Genomic DNA, 22006 nt, shown 5'->3' with positions numbered 1-22006 from the left:
ATATATAATTATGTTTATCCTTTTATTTTATGTTCTAAGTTTTCTTGACTTGAAAAAGTCAAAATGTATATTTTGACTGGGATTCTGGTCAAACCAACGATGTCATACAAACTTGGTGATATTATTTTTTCAGTCTTTATTTAAAAAATTATAAATTTGTGCTATATATATTAATATAAACCAAAATGTTATAAACAAATGAGAGAAAGAAATAGCTAAGGAAAATTAAATAAATACAGAATATACAAATTGATCTTAATATTATATGATGAGATGAGCTTTGGTGAATGTTTACATTATTTGTGTATTATTATTATTATTATTATTATTATTATTATTATTATTTCTGACGTACGTAGTAAAAGTAGAGAAGAGCATCAAGCGCATGTAATAGTGTGATCATGCTAATATGATAATATTAATTTATGCGCTATCGGTGAGCTAATTAGATTGTTAGGGACTCGGTCTAGTACCTGCTTTTATTTATTATATTAAAATTTTCATTCAACCTTCAAGGTTGGAAGTTCAAATTTAAATTACAATTTTAATTGTTTCGTATCCCGATTATCGTCTTTTATTACTTAACATATATGTATATATTATTATTTATAAAATAATGTTCTCTAATTTAATATCTTTTGAGCATCGAGTATTATCTCTATATAAATGCTCACAAAACCGTAGCTAAAATCTAAATTAGTTGAAGAGGTCTCATGGCAAAATCAAGCTTTGTTATCACTTTTCTCTTCATATTTTCTTTTACAAGCAGCCTTGTAATTCAAAGTAAATCCTACCGTCACTATCCTCAGCTTGATGTAACAGCCAGTTTATTTATTTTTGGTGATTCCCTATTTGATCCTGGAAATAATAACTACATCAAAACTTTACGTCTGGCCAATTTTTATCCATATGGCGAAACCTTCTTTAAGTATCCAAGTGGTAGATTTTGTGATGGTCGACTCATCTCAGATTTTATTGGTAAGATAAAGTCAATTCTTGCATATACTTAAGTTTATTTTAGTGTATTATGTTGTAAATCTTCACTTAGAATTAACTAGTAAATATTAAATTGTATGCAGCTGAGTATGCTAAGTTACCTTTCATTCCACCGTATTTGTACCCTGGAAATCATGACTTCAAATATGGGGTGAACTTTGCCTCCGCAGGATCTGGTGCTTTGTTTGAGACTGCAAGAGGATTTGTATATAACATATAACCATTTTTGTAATCTATATTTATATTTACTTTCTCTCTTTCGACAGTATAGCATGTGAAATTAAAGATCATTTCAATTAGAGATCGATAGTCTTAATTAAGAGAGCATTGCCGGTGCTTATATTAGCTTATTAGCACTTGGTATTGATTAGGAGATGAAATCTACTTGTAATGTTAAAGATAGATAGTTAGATATACGACTCTCTCTTACATTCTTTATTCCCATGTTCAGTTCACCTTATTAACATGTAAAATAATTCATGTAAACCTTGATAAAAAAATCTGATCACAAAGATAATTATCAACAACAGTATGATGGTGGCATTTTCAGGTGATAGATCTTCATACTCAACTTGGATATTTCAAGAATGTTAGCAATCAACTGAGGCAGCAAATAGGGGATGCAGAGGCAAAAGCTTTGCTTTCAAGAGCTGTTTATATCATTAGTGTTGGGAGCAACGATTACTCATTCCCATTCGTCAGAAACATCACCATCCCTAATACCCAACAGTTTGTGGGGATGGTCATAGGCAACTTAACTGAAGTGATTAAGGTACTACACACACACACACATAAATATATACATATATAATCATCCTTGTAACCATTGTTCTCTGTTTTTCAAAGTTTGTTTTCTCATTAGGTACTGGACAAATGAATATAATAGATATATTTTCTTTCATTATATTCTAAATTGTTATGCGTATGAGTCAGGAAATCTACAATATTGGAGGAAGGAAAATGGGGTTTTTGAGCTTGGATCATTTTGGGTGCTATCCATACGGTAGAGTGCTTGAAGGGGGAAACAATGGCGCCTGCTTCGATAAATTCATACCCTTCATAAACTTACACAACACACAACTCTCCATACTGCTAAAAGAGTTGCAGACAGAGCTTAAAGGATTCAAATACTCACTTGCTGACCAGTACACATTCACGGAAGAAAGATTAAATCACCCTTCAAAATATGGCTTTAAAGAAGAGAAGGTGGCATGTTGTGGAAGTGGTCCATACAGAGGACATCCTAGCTGTGGAGGTAGGAGAGGAGAGAAAGAGTATGAACTGTGTGAGAATGTCAATGACCATGTTTTCTTTGACTTTGCTCATTCAACAGAGAAGTTCAACGAGCAATTTGCCTTAGAAGCATGGAATGGAAAGCCTAGTGGCTTAGGGTCTTATAATCTCAAAGGACTATTTGAGTCCGAGTAATCGTGGAGTGTAGACCCTTCAATTCATCACTGGTTGTCATTTTGTTCCCATCTTATTTACCAATAAGTTGTTTGTTTTAACGTATCAACTATATCAATAGTATCTACTCTCTATCAAAAGTATTGAAATTATGTATCCCATTTTTCATGTTACTAGATCTTCCACCTCTTGGAAAAGAATCGCCCCCTCAATCAAAATTATCATAATTATTTTAAATAACATAGTTATATAATTTTTTTTTTTTGAATAAAATAGCTATTTTTAGAAGTAGTCATTAAGGCCGGAAACGTAGTTGACTTTTTTGAGGTCAGGTTCCAGTATTGTCCTAGAACTGTAAATGAGGTTACCCATACTTTAGCTGGTTATGCTTTATCTCATGCTGGTTATGCCTTGTTATCGTGATTGTATTTGACTCTCAAGACTGATGCCTAGTTTTGATTGAATTCATAGCACTTTTTTTCCTCATGGCTTTTATTTCATTAGAGCATCTACATTGTTGGTAACACTGTTAATATTAGGAGAAATGTCAAAGATTATATTTTACTTAATTAGTACAAACTTAACTAAAAAAAAAAAAGCAACATTGCCAATAGCGTGCAATGTTGTCAAAAAATAGAATTGAATATTTGGTATTATGTTGACTTTGGGACCTACATAAATATAAGGCAACGCAATATTGATGGTGCTCTTAGGTTTTGCTTTTGGAGGTTTGAACAGACCATTGACAAGAAATGATAGAACACTCGCAAGAAATTAGAGTCACTATGAGTAAAAGTGATAGAATATTTCAAATGAAAATGTGTGGTGACATTCAATGATACATAAAAATATGAGGTTTCATCAAAAAATTAATTGATCATAAATAGAGTAATGCATGCTCTTATATTGAAATAATTGAATCGTTCTAACTTATTCCCAATATAATATTTGAGCAAAAACCAAAAATTTACTTCTCAATTGGAATAATTTAATTTAAATGTGTTTGTCAAACTTAATTATATTTGGGTTGTTTTGTGATTTTTTTTCTTGAAAAATATAAAATTTCTTATTAATTATAAGGTAAATAAGCATAAAATTTAAATCAAAGTTGTATAAATATATTTTAAAAAGAGAAAAGTCTAATTGAAAGGGAATTATTTTTATTACACACAAGAAAAAGGAATTTTGGGCAACATTTTCTTGCATGTGTCAAGGTAATAATTATTCTTAATCCTAATCGTTAAAGAAATAAGCATGTTTGGCATTGTTTTCTGTTTTTTGTTTTCAAAATTATGTTTTCATAAATGAGAACAAAAAACAGTTTTTGTAGTTTTAAAAAAAACAACAGATGTTTGGTTAATGTTTTCTAAAAATAATTTTTTAGTTTTATTTTGTTGACCCTCGTTTTGGTCAACTGACACGGAGTCAAATGCTTGATGTGATGAAAAGTGTTGAAATAGATCTAATGGAAAAAACAGTAAACGACACAACAAATTATAGTGGTTCGACCCCACGAATTGGTAATGACCTACGTCCACTTAAGCTATTATTAATATTAGTTCTCAAAGGAGTGATCAAAGAACTAGGGTTCTCTGAGTTTCACAAGCCTTAGAAGGATCAATAATACAATCAGAAGATAATAGATTTAATTCTCTTGTAAAGCACAAACTTAACTCAGCCAAAAAATCTCTCTCCCTTCCTTGAGCTATTTCTTCTCTATTTATAGGCTCAAGGAGGATTACATAAATTTGTTACAGATATTCTTTCCTAAATAATCGGATACTCAGGAATTATGGGAGATAATCTCGGATATGATTATAAATGTACAAGATCTTCTAAAAAAATACGAAGTATACGACCAAGCTGGTCGTATATAAATCCCAGATGTTATGCCAAGGGAATCTCCCTGGTCGATATTCAAACAACACCTTTGCCGGGTGTCAGCCACGTGTTAAAAAATGTCTGCCACGTCATCCACGCCTATTCTTTGGATAACATTTGCCCCCTAAGTTTATTTATTGCGACCAGCAATAAGTAAACTTAGGAAAACAACATTTCATATGCCCCACGAAATCTGTCAGAGCCCTTGTGCGTTTTTGAAAACCGTGACCTAATCACGTCTAATCAAGCCTTTTCAGTTTTCAAGAAACCACTTGGACGGCTGTTACACTCCCCCATGCTTCAAAAAAGGGAATTAATGATTATTACTTTTTGTCACACTTCGGCTTCTATAAGTAACCCTCTCATTCACCTTTTAACCTTTTACTCGCCATTTTATGCTAAGAACACTCAAGAACTTCATCTCAGAACTCAAAACTTCGAATGTAATGCTCTGGTTACCCCAGAACAGTTACGGTGATCGGTGAACCGGAAATTTGACCCGCTACCCGAGTCCTTTGGTTTAAAACGTGTTCTGAGTGTTATTAACAGGTTAAGGTGAAAAACAATAAAAAGAAAGGGATATATTTTATTAAGTATATAAAATGCTCATGAGCTATTCAAAACATTTACAAGTTATTTACAACTCAAAATGGCCTCTACTGTTTCAAATTTACAACCCCACCGGCCTAAGCGACAAAAATAGGGTAAACCCCCTAGTTCCTCTGAGTACTCCTTGGCCATGGTGGTCAAGTGGCCGCATATGTACACATCACCACCTAAGCTCTCCACTCAAGGCTGGGTGAGCTTTTCTTTCCCTTTACCTGCACCACATAGCACCCATGAGCCAAGGCCCAGCAAGAAAACATAATATAGCATGATATAATATCAACAATGATCATAATAATCATTCAGGACTATTAGTCCAAAGCAGATAGGTGACAATCACAAAAGTCACTAAGATGGGGACAGTTCCCTTTAGCCTTGTGACGATAGGGTCACCGGGGCTTAACAGGTAAGTGAACCTTTCATTAGCTTAACCAGGATAGGTGCATGGTGACTGGTCACCAACATAACCTTCCTCATGACCATAGAGTCATAACCCTGGAACATCGTTCCCTAGCCATGTGACAAACAGTCACCTGGGTCTTATGCCCTGGCTCCCAGTAACTAGTCTTAGACTAGCCAAGCGCTTATAAGTTCAACGACCTTAGGGTTGGTCTAGTGTTAATGCCTTAGAGCAATTCAACACTGATATCGATTAGATCTAATCTTCATTCAGCCCTGCGTTCATGACGCTTATGCCGTTTCTGACTCTTAGGTTAGTGTCCCTGACTAGTCAGTGCCATATACAAGTAATCAACATTCACTATCATTTAATATGCAATCCATGTCCACATTATCAATCAACATGCCTCAATAGCAAATACGCATGTCATATATAAATGTTTAGAGAAGAGATTATTTTCTTATTAATATTATCAGCCTTTAAATAGGCAAATACATGATATTTACAATATATCTTGGAGAACTAATTCACGTAAAGTAATGCTAGAAAATAGCAGTAAGACTAGGTAAGAAAATATTAATTAGAATAAATATATATACAAAGCATATAACAGATTAGACTTTAATGTGGAACAGACTTTGCATTGTTTATATCTTCTATATTCCCCCGCAAGATGGACGGTGGTTGAGCAAGTCCAATCTTAGTAAATAAGAGATGAAGACGAGACTTAGGTAGTGGCTTTGTGAGACAATCAGCCAATTGATCATGACCTGAGATATGTTGCACACGAAGTGTGCCTTTCTGAACTTGATCTCGTACAAAGTGGAAGGCCAGTGCAAGATGCTTCATGCGTGAATGAAAAACTGGATTGGCCGCATAATGAGTTGCTCCAAGATTATCACAGAAAATACTAGGAGGTTGTTGGAGATGAATATCTAGCTCTTGGAGAAGAGACTGAAGCCATATAACCTCAGCACTAGTGGTTGCCACAGCTCTAAATTCAGCTTCTGTCGAAGATCGAGCGAGGCTCTGCTGTTTCTTTGAACTCCAAGAGAGAGGATTTCGTCCCAAATAGACAATATAGCCAGTGGTAGATAAGTAGTTATCCATGATCGAGCGAGGCTCTGCTGTTTCTTTGGTTTATACATGATGATGTATGTTTTGTTTTCAAAGCTAACCATGCACGGGTTGTATTAAACTTTTGGGTCCTATGTTAGTAGTTGCTGTCCTACTAGGCTTTATAAGCTTACCCCTATCTCTCCCATTCCAGGAGCCTAGGTTCGCGTGGAAAAGATGAATTATCGATGGAGCCAATGTGTTTAGCCTATTTATATTTCCTGTCTTTGTCTTATCTTTTGAGCATTATGTATGTATTCGACTTCGAATCTAATGATCGATATATCTGAATGAGCTATGAAACAGTTAGGGAAGAGGAATGGTGGATGCTAGGTATTATTTTGGGTGTTTATGACTTATTAACTTTAACTATTTGGTGATTACATAACTGTGAGAATATTATTGTTTTATGTATAATGATAAGTGATCATACTTTTATTACTAATATTTTTATATATAATTATAGGAGTTATTTCATTATTTTAACTTATAATTATAGTACGATTTAATATAAATTAAATGATCATTTATAAAGACTATTTTTCAACGAGGGTCAAAGTTTGACTTTTGACCACCCAAATTATGGATATTACAAATCTACCACGGCCTAGGGCTCGGGTCGTAACACTCATCAAAACAAGTTATCTCTATATAAAGTCAAACGAACTTGTTCATGTATATATTTTCATACTTTATTTGAAAATTAATAAATTTGTGCTATATATAATCACAATATATAAATCAAAATGTGAAAAAATAAAAAAATTATTACTCTCTTTCACACAATTTATAAAAATAATTTTTCAACTACATTTTCTTAAATCAAAATAATTACCGTTTTTAATCCTCTATTCATGAATGAAATATCTTAAATAACTTGAGACTTCTTCCTTGTGAGGAGAGATGCAGTACCACAAGAGTATGTCTATGGCCACTTTTAAAATCATCTATTTTTAATTTTCTAAAACCATTTGGATTTTGGGATATATTTTTGAGAAAAAGAAAAGAGGTCATTGTTTTTTCTTACTCAATAGCTAGGCGCATATTAGTGGTGTCCCTTTTTTATTACTTTAAGTGATTAATATCCATCTATCTATCTAAATATATATAAATATATTTTGATACACCACACAAATAAATAGCTTTGACAAAATTCAAAAGGTTTAAAAAAGACTCCCATACCACCACCAATAATTTTGCAACAAAATGATCAAGTTCCATAACCCTTCAAAAGATAATAATAATAATAATAATAATAAATTAAAAAAAACTCCCAAACGTATATTAAAACTTTCATTAGCATCAACTTTACGAAAAACCGACCAATCCCTTAAGTGATCCATGTAGAAGCCTTTACAAGGTATTGTTAAATAAAATTCTTAAAAATCCACGTTTTATTATAGTAATAAGACAAGTATTAAAATGATTTTATTTAGATTTGTTTTACTAAAATACGAAGATTTGTACGTTATATAGTTTTCCATTAAAAATCAATTACATAATAAATTTTTTAGCCTTCTTTATTTGATTTTAAATGAAGACAATCCATACGAAACCATTTTAAGAAGCTATACAAGTTCGGTCAGGGTGAGCGTGGCACCACATGCATAAACAGGCCAGGTCCCTGGTCTAAATGTATTATATATTATGGGCCATGGAACCCCTTCCATCAGTTTCTTACTCCATGAGCCTGGCATGTTTCAATCCATGGCCCCATCTCAACTTTTTTCTAACTTCATATTTTATTTCTCAACTTTTTATTGTTCTTTTCCTGAGATCTCAAACCTATGCAAAACGTTGAACTTCGAGCAATTTTTTTTGGTTTTATTATGTTTGTGTCAAGAATGACCATAAATATATATAAACACTGTCCAAAGTTCAACGGTTTTGAGTTACTTGATTTCTAAGACAAGATTTTGACAAATAGGATTGCTATTGCTAAGATCAGCTCCACTGAGGTCTGACTTCTGCGCAACTTAAATAATACAGGTTGCAGGGATACGTTTTTGTTTTTTAGCCATATATTTGGTTTTAAACCGCTAATTAATTATATAATCAAATTAATCTTGTTCTGCCTTGTCTAACTATATATCTCATTATAAAACTCAAATCGAGAATATATATAGGAAACCCAAAAGGCTGGCTAATAAGAGGTTTACTAATTCAAAGTCAGACAGAACCAAAGTTGCTTGCTCTGTATATATAAATACAGATATATATGTACAACAATTATAATAAAACAAACCACATTATTGGATGAACACAACGTTAACATTGTAAACTTGTACGTTCTCTTGTTCTGAGAAGAAGTGAGTCATGGGCAGATCACGTTGTGCGTTGCTTGCAATTTTTCTTGATATTTATGTGGTCATACTGCTACTCATCACATCACCTGTTTGTGAGAGTAATACTGTTTTTAGTCCAACTTCAGAGAAACATGGAGTTGCTTTCTTCATGTTTGGAGATTCTTACTTGGATGCCGGTAACAACAACTACCTCAACACCACAACTCTTGCCCAAGCAAACTTCTGGCCTTATGGAGAGACTTACTTCAAGTTCCCCACCGGAAGATTCTCCGATGGCCGGTTGATATCCGATTTTCTTGGTGAGATTTGCTTATATACAACATATTTATATTAATTTATACGTGTACATCTCGAGTCGAGCTACCATTGTTGTCTAAATCAACTTTGATCTAACTTAACATATGCCTTGCATGTCTGCTATCAGCCACTCCCATAATAATATTTAATAACCCTTTGAGTTTATTATTTGTTCTTTATTTTGTATGTGTCATATATGTATATATGTATTTTGCAGCTGAATATGCTAACCTACCACTCATTCCACCTTTTCTACAACCGGGGTTTCGCCATTATTATGATGGGGTGAACTTTGCTTCTTCAGGAGCTGGTGCTCTGGTGGAAACGTTTCAAGGATCGGTATGTTATTTGTGCTAAACTATTTAGACTCTAATATTGAGTGAGACTATCAATTCAATTCAAACATACATTATAGTTGTTAGGCACTACTGTTAGTTCTGTTATAGCTGAGTTGTAATTAGTTAGCTTTCTGTTATTTCTTAGTTAGATTTCTGTTATTGCTGAGTTGTAATTAGTAATTCTGTTAAACAGAATCTTGGTAATTAGTTCTAAGTGCACCGACTGTAATATCTACCTCTGTAACAGAGTATATATATATATACTCTTCTCTTCAGTAAAAGAATTCATTCTCTCCAAAATTCTCATCTCAATTTTCACTTTCTCAACTAGTATCAGTGCCTAGGTCTTTTTTTTTTCTCTTCTTCTTCTCTCGAGTGTTCTTCATTCCTCTGTCAATGGCGTCTTCATCGAGCAATCTTCCTCAAGAACGTCCTACCACACAAGCTGCTGCATCACAGGCCAATTCTCTTCCGATGACTGGTCCTCCACTTCCAGTACACATGGCTCCTCTGAATCTCCGATTAACTCGCACCAACTACATGTACTGGAGATCTCAAGTTCTTTCGACCGTTCGAGCTTACGATCTTGAAGGTTTTCTCACCGGTGACCGATCTCGCCTGCCGGCAACCATCTTAGATCCGCTGGACCACGATCATCACATTTCAAATCCTGAAGTTGCTTCCTGGTTGCGGCTTGATCAGTTTCTAATGAGCTGGCTTTTCAACTCCATCTCTGAAAACATGTTCGGTCATGTAGCTCGATGTGTCTCCTCTGCTCAAATCTGGTATGAACTTGCTCAACTATTCTCCAATACCTCTAAGGCTCGTATTCTTCAACTCCGTACTCATCTTCAACTGGCCAAAAAAGGATCGGCACCTATTGATGAGTATATTCTTAAGATGCGATGCTTGGCTGATGCTTTAATGGCTGCAGGACAAGCAATCACAGATGATGAACTTGTTTTGTACATTCTAGGCGGACTAGGTCCGGAATATGAGTCTGTTGTGGTTAATCTTACTGCTCGAGAGACAGTCACCTTATCTGACCTACAATTCAATCTCCAAAATCATGAGATGAGACTTGAGAATCAACAAGTTGTAGCTACTGTGGATCTTCAAAATCCATCAGCCAACTACACTACTTCCACAAAGAAAAGTGGAAACTCATACAACTATACTCCGGGATCCCGTGGTCGTGGCTATCCTCCAAGAGGACGTGGTGGCCGTGGTTATTCACCGCGTGGCAACAACAACACCTCCAACAGACCGGTTTGTCAAATTTGTGGCAAAATGAGACATATAGCTCTGAAATGTTATCATCGATTTGATCTAAACTACCAAGGTGATGCATCAACAATCAACAACAACACTACTCCTTCTAATGGCTTGTCTCAGGATCCTACTCCTCAAGCACTTCTTGCCACTCCTACAACTATTGCTGACAATTCCTGGTATATGGACAGTGGAGCTTCTCATCATGTCTCGGCTCACACTGATTCTCTCACCTCTCCCACCAGCTACAAAGGCAAGGAAAAACTGGTTGTAGGTAATGGCTCCCAACTTCATATTCATCATATTGGTGATGCTTACATACATTCTAGTAGACCTCTACATCTTAAAAATGTATTACATGTCCCTGCCATCAAGAAAAATCCTATCGGCATATCTAAGTTTACCTTAGATAATAATGTTTCTTTAGAATTTACACCTAACTTGTGTTTTGTCAAGGACATTGTTACGAACCAGGTACTACTTCAGGGGCATTTACATGAAGGACTATATCAGATCATGCTTCCAACCTCTACCAAGACTTCAGCTCCCTTCAATCCCAAACCTACTGCCTATGTTAGCGATTTTTCTTCTGCTTTCAATAATTCCAGTAGCAATAAATCTTCTACTGTTTCACAAATTCCTCATTGTACTCAGTCCTCTCGAGTTGTTGCTCTATGGCACAATCGACTTGGACATCCCTCTCATGTTGTTCTAAACAAAGTTCTTAATAAAATTCAAGTTTCTTGTTCAAAATCTCTTTCTAATTTCTGTGATGCCTGTCAATATGGTAAAAATCATCTAATGCATTTTCCAAGTTCTACACTAAAAACAACTAAACCTTTGCAATTAGTGCACTCTGATTTATGGGGACCCTCACCAAATCTATCACCTGAAGGGTACAAATATTACATTCTGTTTGTTGATAATTTCACCAAGTATTCTTGGATCTATCCTATGCGTCTCAAATCTGAAGCATTTAGTATTTTTTTACTGTTTAAAACAATGGCAGAAAAACAACTTGATCTACCCATAAAATGCTTACAAACAGATTGGGGGGGAGAGTTTCGCCCATTTCAAACTCATCTTCAAAAGCTTGGTATCTTGTTTCGCCACCCTTGCCCTCACACCCATCAACAACAAGGTCGAGTAGAACGAAAACATAGACACATCACAGAAGTTTCTCTTACACTCCTAGCCAAAGCCAATCTACCCTTAAATTTCTGGTGGGATGCTTGTGTTTCTGCTGTCTTCCTCATAAACAGACTACCCACACTCACTCTTCAATACAAATCTCCTTTTGAATGCTTGTATAATATTGCACCTGACTATACCTTTCTAAAAGTCTTTGGTTGCGCTTGTTTTCCATATCTACGTCCTTATCGTCATCACAAATTTGAGTTCAAAACCACAAAGTGTGTATTCCTTGGTTACAGTCCATTTCACAAAGGATATCGCTGTCTACATCCCACTGGCCGTATATATATTGCTAGAAGTGTAAATTTCAATGAACTTGAATTTCCATATACTCACTTGTTCTCACAGTCCAATATCCCCTTCTTATCTCGGCAAAACACTACAGCCCCTGCCTTTATCATACCCTCTCCTTCGCCTATAACACCAACTCCTTCGAGCTTTCCAACTCATTCTTCCCTTGAGTCCACTCCTTCCATTTCTGGGCAACATATCTCACTGAATCAAGCTGATCCTTCATCATCATCCTCTCAAGTAGTACCTCCTTCCAACGATGTTCTTAACACAACTGAGGTAAGTGCTTCTTCTACTGATTCATTATTATTAGAGGTACCACTAAACTCTGCTGATGTTCTTCCTCCTGTACCGCCGGTCTTACCAAGTGGGCATCCCATGCAAACAAGATCCAAGTCTGGCATATACAAACCAAAAATTTATGTTGCTGCTGCTTCACACGAGATCTTGGGTGCTCCTACTTCTGTCAAAGATGCCTTAAGTATCTCAGCTTGGAAAAATGCTATGGAGGTTGAATATGCAGCCTTAATGAAGAACAACACATGGAGTTTAGTACCACCCACTGCCAACATGAACGTTGTAAATTGCAAATGGATATATCGTACCAAGTTCAAAGCTGATGGCTCTTTAGATAAGTATAAAGCTCGGTTGGTGGCCAAGGGATTTCAACAAACGCTGGGCCCTGATTTCACTGACACTTTCAGTCCAGTTATCAAAGCTTCTACAATAAGAGTGGTCTTTGCTCTTGCTGTTACTTATGGCTGGGATATTCAACAAATAGATGTCAACAATGCCTTCTTAAATGGAGTTTTACAAGAAAGGGTCTACATGAAACAACCCCCTGGTTTTATTGATTCTCAACATCCAAATCATGTTTGTCTTCTACATAAGGCACTCTATGGCCTTAAACAAGCTCCTAGAGCATGGTTTGATCAGCTCAAAACCACCTTACAAAGCTGGGTTTCAAGAGTTCTACTTCCGATCACTCCTTTTTCTACAAAACAACGCAAGGGTCTCCCTTGTTCATCCTTGTTTATGTTGATGATATTCTGGTTACTAGTGCAAATTCAGAGTCTATCGCTCATCTTATTCAGCAATTGCACACCAAGTTTGCGTTAAAGTCTCTTGGATCTGTTAGTTATTTTTTGGGCTTTGAGGCGACAAGGACAGCCACTGGGTTATATCTAACACAGTCCAAATATGCATCTGAGTTACTTGTCAAGACAAGCTTTTATGACTCTAAACCAGTTCCCACTCCAATGGTTCTTGCCAACAAGTTGTCTCTTGGTGATAGTGCTTTATTTGACAAACCTGAAGTGTATAGGAGTGTCATTGGTGCTTTACAATATCTTACACTTACACGACCAGATCTTTCATACTCAGTTAATAAACTGAGTCAATTTCTCAAAGCTCCTTCCATAAACCATTGGAATGCTTGCAAACGCATCCTCCGCTATATAAGAGGCACACTCCATCTTGGCCTACACTTTCAGTCATCTCCTATTCTTAACTTAGCAGCCTATTCAGATGCCGACTGGGCCTCTAATTTGGATGATCGAAAGTCTACCAGTGGTTACTGCCTCTTTCTTGGTGCAAATCTCATTAGTTGGGCCTCACGAAAACAACAAGCTGTTGCTCGCTCTTCTACAGAATCTGAGTATCGCGCTCTAGCCTCTGCTGCAATAGAATTAGTGTGGCTGCATTCGCTTCTTACTGAAGTAGGCATCAAACTATCTTCTCAGCTGCCAGTCCTTTGGTGTGACAATCAAGGAGCACAAGCTTTAGCTCTCAATCCTGTGTTTCATGCCAAAACCAAACATATTGAAGTGGATGTTCATTACATTCGGCATCTCCTAGCTAACAAACAACTGGAGGTTCGGTACATATCTTCAGAAGAACAACCTCCTGATATCTTCACCAAACCAATCTCCTCACCTCGCTTTGAGTTCCTTTGTAACAAGCTAAACTTGGACTACTCCAACTATAGCTTGAGGGGGGATGTTAGGTGCTACTGTTAGTTCTGTTATAGCTGAGTTGTAATTAGTTAGCTTTCTGTTATTGCTTAGTTAAATTTCTGTTATTGCTGAGTTGTAATTAATTATTCTGTTAAACAAAATCTTGGTAATTAGTTCTAAGTGCACCGACTGTAATATCTACCTCTGTAACAGAGTATATATATATACTCTTCTCTTCAGTAAAAGAATTCATTCTCTCCAAAATTCTCATCTCAATTTTCACTTTCTCAACTATAGTTAATATTTCTCTAAAATCATCATTAATGGTTCGGTTTCCTCTTTTCCATGAAGAAAAAGGGAATCTCTTTTGGAAGTATGGACATGTACCTAATGTTTTATGCATGTCCACAAGTTGATAAAGTGGACACGTGGTATAATATGAAATATTTATATATATATATATGTATAGGATTATTTTGAAGTCAAAAAGGCCGGAAATGGTAGGCTCGAAAGCAATTAATATTGCGATCAGGCTTTTACCAAAGAGAAAGTGATCGAAGTAGAGATTAGAGAACACATGCATTTGAGTTTGAGTACTTTGTATATAATTTAATTTTATATATAATTTTGTAAAGGTGATCGATCTGAAAACTCAACTAAGGAACTATAAGGAGGTAGAGGCTTGGTTGAGAAAGAAGTTAGGCAGTGTTGGAGCTGAATTGGCATTGTCTAAAGCTGTCTACTTGGTTAGCATCGGCACCAATGATTATTTGAGCCTTGCCTTAAACAATTCCACAATCCTATACACATACTCCTCCCAATCACAATACGTTGGGATGGTCATTGGTAACTTGACAGCTGTCATCAAAGTAAGCATTTTTACCTTCTCATGATTTCTCTTGTTTTATTTACGTAAATTAAATTTTTTATTTTAACAGTATTTTTTTTTAATATTAACTTTAATGAAATATTCATATATTTAACATAATATTATAATATTTAATTGTAGTTTGTAAACACTTAAACTTAAATAAAATAAAATAAATAATTAAAAAAATTAAATATGATATTTTTTAGATATTTTACAATAATAATTATTTAAAAATAATAAATAATTAAACAAATTAAATATATGATATTTTTGATATATTTTACAAGGATAATTATTTTTAAAAAATAAATAATTAAACAAATTAAAATATGATTTTTTTGAGATATTTTACCATGATAATTATTTAAAAATAATAAAATTATACGTTTTATAACTTAAAAATAAAATTTAATTAAACTTAAACTCACCTATTAGAATAATATCATATTAAACATATAATATAATCTACTGTGAATTAGCAACAAATTATTTAAAAAAAAAACTAGCAAGAAACTTAAATTTAAAATCTAAGTATAATATTTAATATTACATTAAACATATAATATATAATTTATTATTGTCACTCCCAAATTCAAAAATTAGAACAAACATAAACTTAAACAAAAATAAATAAATTATTTAATTAAAATAAGATATTTATTTCAAAATTTATATGACATTAATATAAATTTAATAAAAATAATTAATAAATTTTATAAATAAAACTAAGCGAACGTGCATATTGCACGTTGTTTGTATCTAGTAAAAAGTAAAAAAATGTGTAGATAAAAAAAATTCTTGGTTTTAATGGGTTTTATTTATTTTTGGTTAATTTTAACGAAATATTCTTATATTTAACGATAGATTGTAAACATGACTTAAACTTAATTAAATAAATAATTAAAAAAATTAAAATATAATATTTTTGAGATATTTTACAAATGATAATTATTCAAAAAAAATAAAACCATATATTTAATAAGTTAAATAAAATTTAATTAAACTTAAACTTAATATTATATTAAACATATAATATATAATATTTTGTTGTCACTGCCAAATTCAAAAATTAGAACATTAAACAAAAATAAATAAATTAATTAATTAAAATAGAATATTTTAAAGATATTTTATGATAATTTAAATAATTAAATCAAATTTATTTAAAAATAATAAATACATAAATATCATTTTTTTATCTTATAAATTTGTGTGATAGTTTGTTTTTTATCAAGTAATTAGAGCTTTTTTTCTTCATCAAATTCATCAAAGGACATTGTGAGATACATTAGAAACTAAAAATAGTTTATGTATGTATATTACTGTCTTCACTATGACTTAATCTATTTTTATTTTATTTCTATTATTAATTTTTTTTTATATATGTCATGTAGCCATGTAAATATATATCTATGTCAACATTGTGTTTAGATGTCATATATGTAGAAATTATTATATATACTATAGGAAGTATAATTTATTATATATATTAAAAAAAAACAGTGAACCGGTTTTTTTAAAATTATAGATAATGTTTACAACTTTAAAACTAAGCAAACGTGTATTACTCGTTGCTTCTACCTAATATATATATATATATCTAGATATTACAAACAATACCAAAATATAATTATTACACGTATAGACACTACTACAAAATAGAGTTTTCTCCACAGTTTTTCTCCTTAATACTCTACTGCTTTTTAGAGTAATCAGAACCGCAGTGTATTTGACCGCAGAAAAAAATTCACGAAAAACCTTAGAAAAAAGTGCTACTTTAATATATAATTATTTTCGTTTTCTTTTCATATATTATTTGATTTCGGATTAATTTTTTTAATACCAATAAAATTATATTAATGATACTATATTCAATACAAAATTATATTTAAAATTTTTAATATAAAATACCATATTTTATATAAGTAAATTTATATAATAATATAACATATTCTTATATACCTAATTTTATAAATTATTATATAAATAAACATAATGCATAAATTAAAATTAAGAAAAACATTCACATATCATTACTAATTAAAAAATGTCACTTATATATATATATACATAAGTAGTTCAATATACATACATAAGAAAAATTAGACTTCATAAATAAATGACATCAATCTTGCTAACCAGTGAGTTTGTAGTGGGAGTAGGTTGTCCTTGACACTGAATACGCTTTTGTCAAACCACTACAAAATTGACAAATAAATATAGATTAGATGATTAAGTACTATATATATATATATAGTTTTTCTTAAGCAAAAAAAAAATATATATATAACATACTTTCTTCTTGATAACTTCTTCTAGATTTGGTGCATTTACAAGATCATAAATGTATCTTAATACATAAAAACCACATTTTGTGCCCATTCGACAAACGACGAACCCATGTGTTAGTGCAACATATTGGACATCCCTGGTAACCTTTTGTGCTTAACCTAGACAGATTACCATATCTCGGGAAATCATTAACAGTCCACAACAACACAACTTTTAAGTTAAAGACTTCTTTCTTAAAAGTGTCATGCATAATTTCAATAATTATATCAATCTTTTAAAAAAATGGGCAGATTTTCCTCTATTTCTATAACATATCCCAATTTATTACTACCTATAAATTAAATTCAAACAAACACAAGAATCAACATGCATAATTTTGTCCATAAACCACCGCAGCATACAGAATTTGCAGAACCTACTTTTTTAAAGATGAATATCTAATATATTCAAACTTCTCCCATAATAGTTTGTATAATATCAAAAATAAAAATAAAACATTAAGTAGTAATTATTACTCACCTTCAAAATTAATCTTTAACAATTTCAACGCATACACTTCAAATTCAAACAAGTATTTCCTACAATAAAAGTTTAAACAATGAATAATAAATATGGTAATTGGTGTGATTAAGAGTATTCAAAATTATTTATTTAATTAAAACAAGTAAACTCGAATTTTAACTAGTAATTTTCTAATAAATTAGTTAAACCACTAAAATTAAATTTACTAAACCATAATTACAAAATTAGTGATAAATTAATAATAAATTTGGATTCCTAAAATAATTAACAAAAATTAACTTAAAAAATTTCATTATGTAAATAATATAAACATACATTAAAACCTCATTAAGCCTACTCGAAATTTCTTCATTTTTGACCTAAAAATTCAAAATAAATCATTTTTATAAATATATACATGATTTAAAGCATTAATGTGGAAAAGAATTAAATAAAAACACATAAAAAAGGTGAAGATGGTGATTACTGTGGTTGAGGTCGATGAATTTTCCGTTCTCGCGCGCGACTGAAGTGAGGAAAATGAAGAGAGTGAAGGATCGGGGTCGAGTATATGGGGAACGAGATTTTTCTCCGCAGTTATTTTGAAAAAACTGCAGAGAAAAGTAGCAGATAAAAGTAGTGAAGTTTTTCTCAGCAATTTTTTCAAAATAACCATAGAGAAAAGTCTCCGCCTCCCCTTTCAAATATTTTCTTAGCGCTTTTTATTTAAAGTTAAAAAAAAAACGTAGAAAAAACGTATAGTTGTAGTAGTTAGATTAATAGTAGGGTAAAAAAATAAATTAATCACTAGACTAATAATGCACTGGAACTGTCTAATAATCTTTAGAATTGACCTTTTGTTTAATCAGTCATAGAAGTATAAGATGTCATTGTCATTTGAATGTTGTTCTACATATACAGTGTTACTTAGTCTGAGAAGAAGTCTAACACACAAACTAAAAATATATTTTTATTGAGAACAAGTCTAACACAAACTAAAAATATTTTTTTATTGAGTTATGTTTTAAAATTTAAATATATGTTAGTCACATTATTAATGCATCTAAAAAATGTTTGACATCTCAAATTCATTGTATATGTGATTATATGATGAACTCTTCTATATAGTGGTGAAATATATGAAATGGAGTATCTAATTGGCAGGATATATATGACATTGGAGGTAGGAAATTTGGGTTTATAAACTTGCCAGAATTGGGTTGTTTACCAGGCGTAAGAATAGTTAAAGAAGAAACCAAGGGTAAGTGCTTTGAAGAAGCATCATCTATAACAAACTTACATAACGAAGCACTTTCAAAGCTTCTCAATAAACTATCGAAGCAGTCGAAGGGCTTCAAATATTCACTCTATGACTTCAATACCAATATAAGAAAAAGGATGATTCTTCCCTCCCACTATGGTAAGTACGCTACTTTTTATATATATGCACACTATCACTACCACTACCACTAACAGTAACTTTAATTTAGTAACTCTTTCACTCATTTTTATTAGATTTGTCAAGCAAAAATTTCAGAATACATCTGCTGTTTTAAATCGTTAAAAAGAACATGTTAATTTTTTTTTAAATATTTTAAGTGTTTTTTTTTGCACTTAAGTAAGTGTTTAATTGGTTGGAGTAAATAAATAAAGGGAATATATATTATTTTAGTCGTACGAGTTTATACAAAATACCAAATATGTCTCTCATTTTTTATAAATACTAAAATAATACCTTATGTTTTGTTGTTCATACCAAAATAGTGGTTAAATTTATTTTTTCAAAGAACCTTATACTCTCACCTATATATTTTTTCTAAGATTAAAATTATTTTTACTTCTTTTAATAAATTAATAATAATACTTAAACTTTTTTTTAAAAAAACATATAAAATAAAAAGAAAAAAATGATAATGAAATAAATACTTAAAATAAATAAATCAAGTATTACATCTTATTATTATTTAATATTTGACTTTTAACTTAAAAAAACTTATAGTATTATTTATGTAAGTATATATATTTATTTAAGTTTTATTATTATTTATATTTTATTTAAGTTTATTTAATTTATTAAATAATTATAAATATATAAGTGAGGTAAAAGTGTCTTTAAAATGACCAAAAATAAGTGTAGGGTACCATTTTGGTATGAACAATAAAACATAGAGTACTATATTGGTATTTATAAAAATTGAGAAACATACATGGTATTTTGCAAAAACAAAGGGAATTAAAATCGTATATTCCCATAAATAAATTGGTTGGGCTACGATGCGGTAGAAAATTAGAAATGTCCAAATATACCAAAAGTTTTTTTTTAATTATATGTATAAGATAAAGTCACTGTTTTTGAAATAAAAATACAAAATATTGTATAATTGTTCAAAATTATTCGTCCGATTATTATATATATTTTTTGAATTCTTTTTTTTTCTAGGAATTTCACAAACTTATGGTCAATATGATGCATTTTTATTTTAAAAATATCGCAGTCATAATTTTTGTGAATGTTTTGTGATTCATTACTACCAATAATAAATGTGAAGAGATTCTTAAAAACGTCATTATGGAGTAATAGTTCTAGAAAAATCATTTTGACCCGCAGTACTCACACGCGTATCCATTTCTCCGTAGTTATCTGAAAATAGACGAATGATTTTTTTGGAGCAAATAGTCTCAAGACCACTCTTCATAATGATATTTAGTACAAGCAACAAAAATTCTGATTTGTTGTGACATTTTTAAAAACCTTCTAGGACTCGTACTCAGAATTTTTGCAACGGTCCTAAAAAGTCACGAAATAGATAATTCAAAGTCATAATTTTGTAACTAGTCTTAAACAAGTTATTTTTAAAAAATATCATTAAAATATATTTTTGACCGAATTACTACTCAAATCCTAATTGGAAATCCTTTGTTGCCTTTGTGTTTTCAACATCCTAGCTCTATTGTTTCTCTCCAATTCATTATACCATAGATTAGTGACATGTAGTTTTACCTATATACTAATAAAGGTAAGGGATTAATGTAAAAACAAAATTATGTTATTTTAATTTAATTTTTGAATGAAGGGTTCAAGGAAGGGAAAAGTGCTTGCTGTGGAACAGGGGAATTTAGAGGAGTGTTTAGTTGTGGAGGAAAAAGAATTGTGAAGGAGTATCAACTCTGTGAGAATCCCAGTGACCATGTGTTTTGGGACTCTTTCCATCTCACTGAAATGGTTCACAAACAATTTGCTGATGAAATGTGGACAGGCCCTCAAACTTCACTTGGGCCTTACACTATGAAGGATCTCTTTCAGGCCCACTGAACAATCTGTCTTCTACTAAATGTTATTATTATCCTAAACTTTAGTTTACAATAATATCAAAAGTTACGTTTGTCCCAAATAAAGAAAAGGAAAAATAAATATAATATTAGTAATGAATAACTTATTAAATAAATACTCCATATCTCAAATTTTGATATTGATGATCAACCCCAGTAGCAATTTTATACGCATGGGATAATTGTGGAAAGAAAGAGTTAGAGGGCGGGGGTAATTAATTGGTAAAAAATAAATAAGATAATAAGTGTATATATAATTTATTTTTTTGTTAATTTCATTTTTTATCCCCACATCTTCATATATATTTTTAAAATAATACGTACATATGTAATTTATATTTATTATTTTACTGTTACTTGTGTTTCTATTATATTTTAGACTATAAAAGAGAAGAAGAAAAAAATACAGAAGGGGTGTACCTAATTGTTTTTCTTTTTGACATGCGGGTGTGCATAATTTAAAGGATATATATTTTATTTTAATTTTTTAATAATTGGTAAGGGTGTCTTTAGAGCGATTTGAGAGCCATTGAACTATAATATTATATATTAGGTTTTAGTTATTTTTGCTATTGTTGATTGCGAAATGCCTTACCATTTGTCAGTGTATTATTTTTACAGATTTTTCTGATCCAAATAGATGTTGTTTATTGTTTATTCTATCAAACACTGAACCGGTTGACTCTTTATGGATGACACATTGCTGGGTGGTTTTAGTTAACAAATATATCATAGAAAGGAACTTTATTATTTAGAAAACGGGTTTGAAGCCAAAGAAATAGCTGTACCAATGTCACTTAATTTTGTTTTTTATTTTTTGGGGTTTTTGATGAAAGGATAGCCCCAAAGCAGGGCACCCAGAAACTGCATTAAGAAACCATACCGAAAACGGCAATGAAACAAACACCAAAAACAAAACAGACCTAGAGCAACAAAACCTAGACATAAAAAAC

At 31.8% G+C, this 22006-nt stretch overlaps 2 protein-coding genes across 2 annotated transcripts; both read left to right on the top strand.

Annotated features, from left to right (window-relative positions):
• The first annotated feature begins 713 nt into the window (after positions 1-713).
• LOC133795024 (GDSL esterase/lipase 1-like) lies at positions 714-2462 on the top strand. Its single transcript, XM_062232479.1, has 4 exons — positions 714-978; positions 1080-1201; positions 1547-1768; positions 1930-2462. Exons 1-4 carry the CDS (start codon positions 714-716, stop codon positions 2422-2424), a joined length of 1104 nt encoding a protein of 367 aa, XP_062088463.1. The 3' UTR covers positions 2425-2462.
• A 6260-nt stretch (positions 2463-8722) lies between these two features.
• On the top strand, positions 8723-21036 carry LOC133795023 (GDSL esterase/lipase 5-like). Its single transcript, XM_062232478.1, has 5 exons — positions 8723-9011; positions 9227-9348; positions 14695-14928; positions 18888-19143; positions 20798-21036. Exons 1-5 carry the CDS (start codon positions 8723-8725, stop codon positions 21034-21036), a joined length of 1140 nt encoding a protein of 379 aa, XP_062088462.1.
• Positions 21037-22006: the final 970 nt, after the last annotated feature.

Source organism: Humulus lupulus, chromosome 8 (genome assembly GCF_963169125.1).
Source record: "Humulus lupulus chromosome 8, drHumLupu1.1, whole genome shotgun sequence".
NCBI classification, from domain to species: Eukaryota; Viridiplantae; Streptophyta; class Magnoliopsida; order Rosales; family Cannabaceae; genus Humulus; species Humulus lupulus.
This window is presented reverse-complemented; position numbering and strand designations above follow the sequence as displayed.

Excerpts from the sequence above, each read along its gene's own strand:
- LOC133795024 (XM_062232479.1), top strand. The coding sequence starts at position 714 with ATGGCAAAATCAAGCTTTGTTATCACTTTTCTCTTCATATTTTCTTTT. Across the intron at positions 1,202-1,546 it reads TTGAGACTGCAAGAGGATTT|GTGATAGATCTTCATACTCA; the intron begins GTATATAACATA and ends TGGCATTTTCAG. Across the intron at positions 1,769-1,929 it reads ACTTAACTGAAGTGATTAAG|GAAATCTACAATATTGGAGG; the intron begins GTACTACACACA and ends CGTATGAGTCAG.
- LOC133795023 (XM_062232478.1), top strand. The coding sequence starts at position 8,723 with ATGGGCAGATCACGTTGTGCGTTGCTTGCAATTTTTCTTGATATTTAT. Across the intron at positions 9,012-9,226 it reads GTTGATATCCGATTTTCTTG|CTGAATATGCTAACCTACCA; the intron begins GTGAGATTTGCT and ends TGTATTTTGCAG. Across the intron at positions 14,929-18,887 it reads ACTTGACAGCTGTCATCAAA|GATATATATGACATTGGAGG; the intron begins GTAAGCATTTTT and ends TCTAATTGGCAG.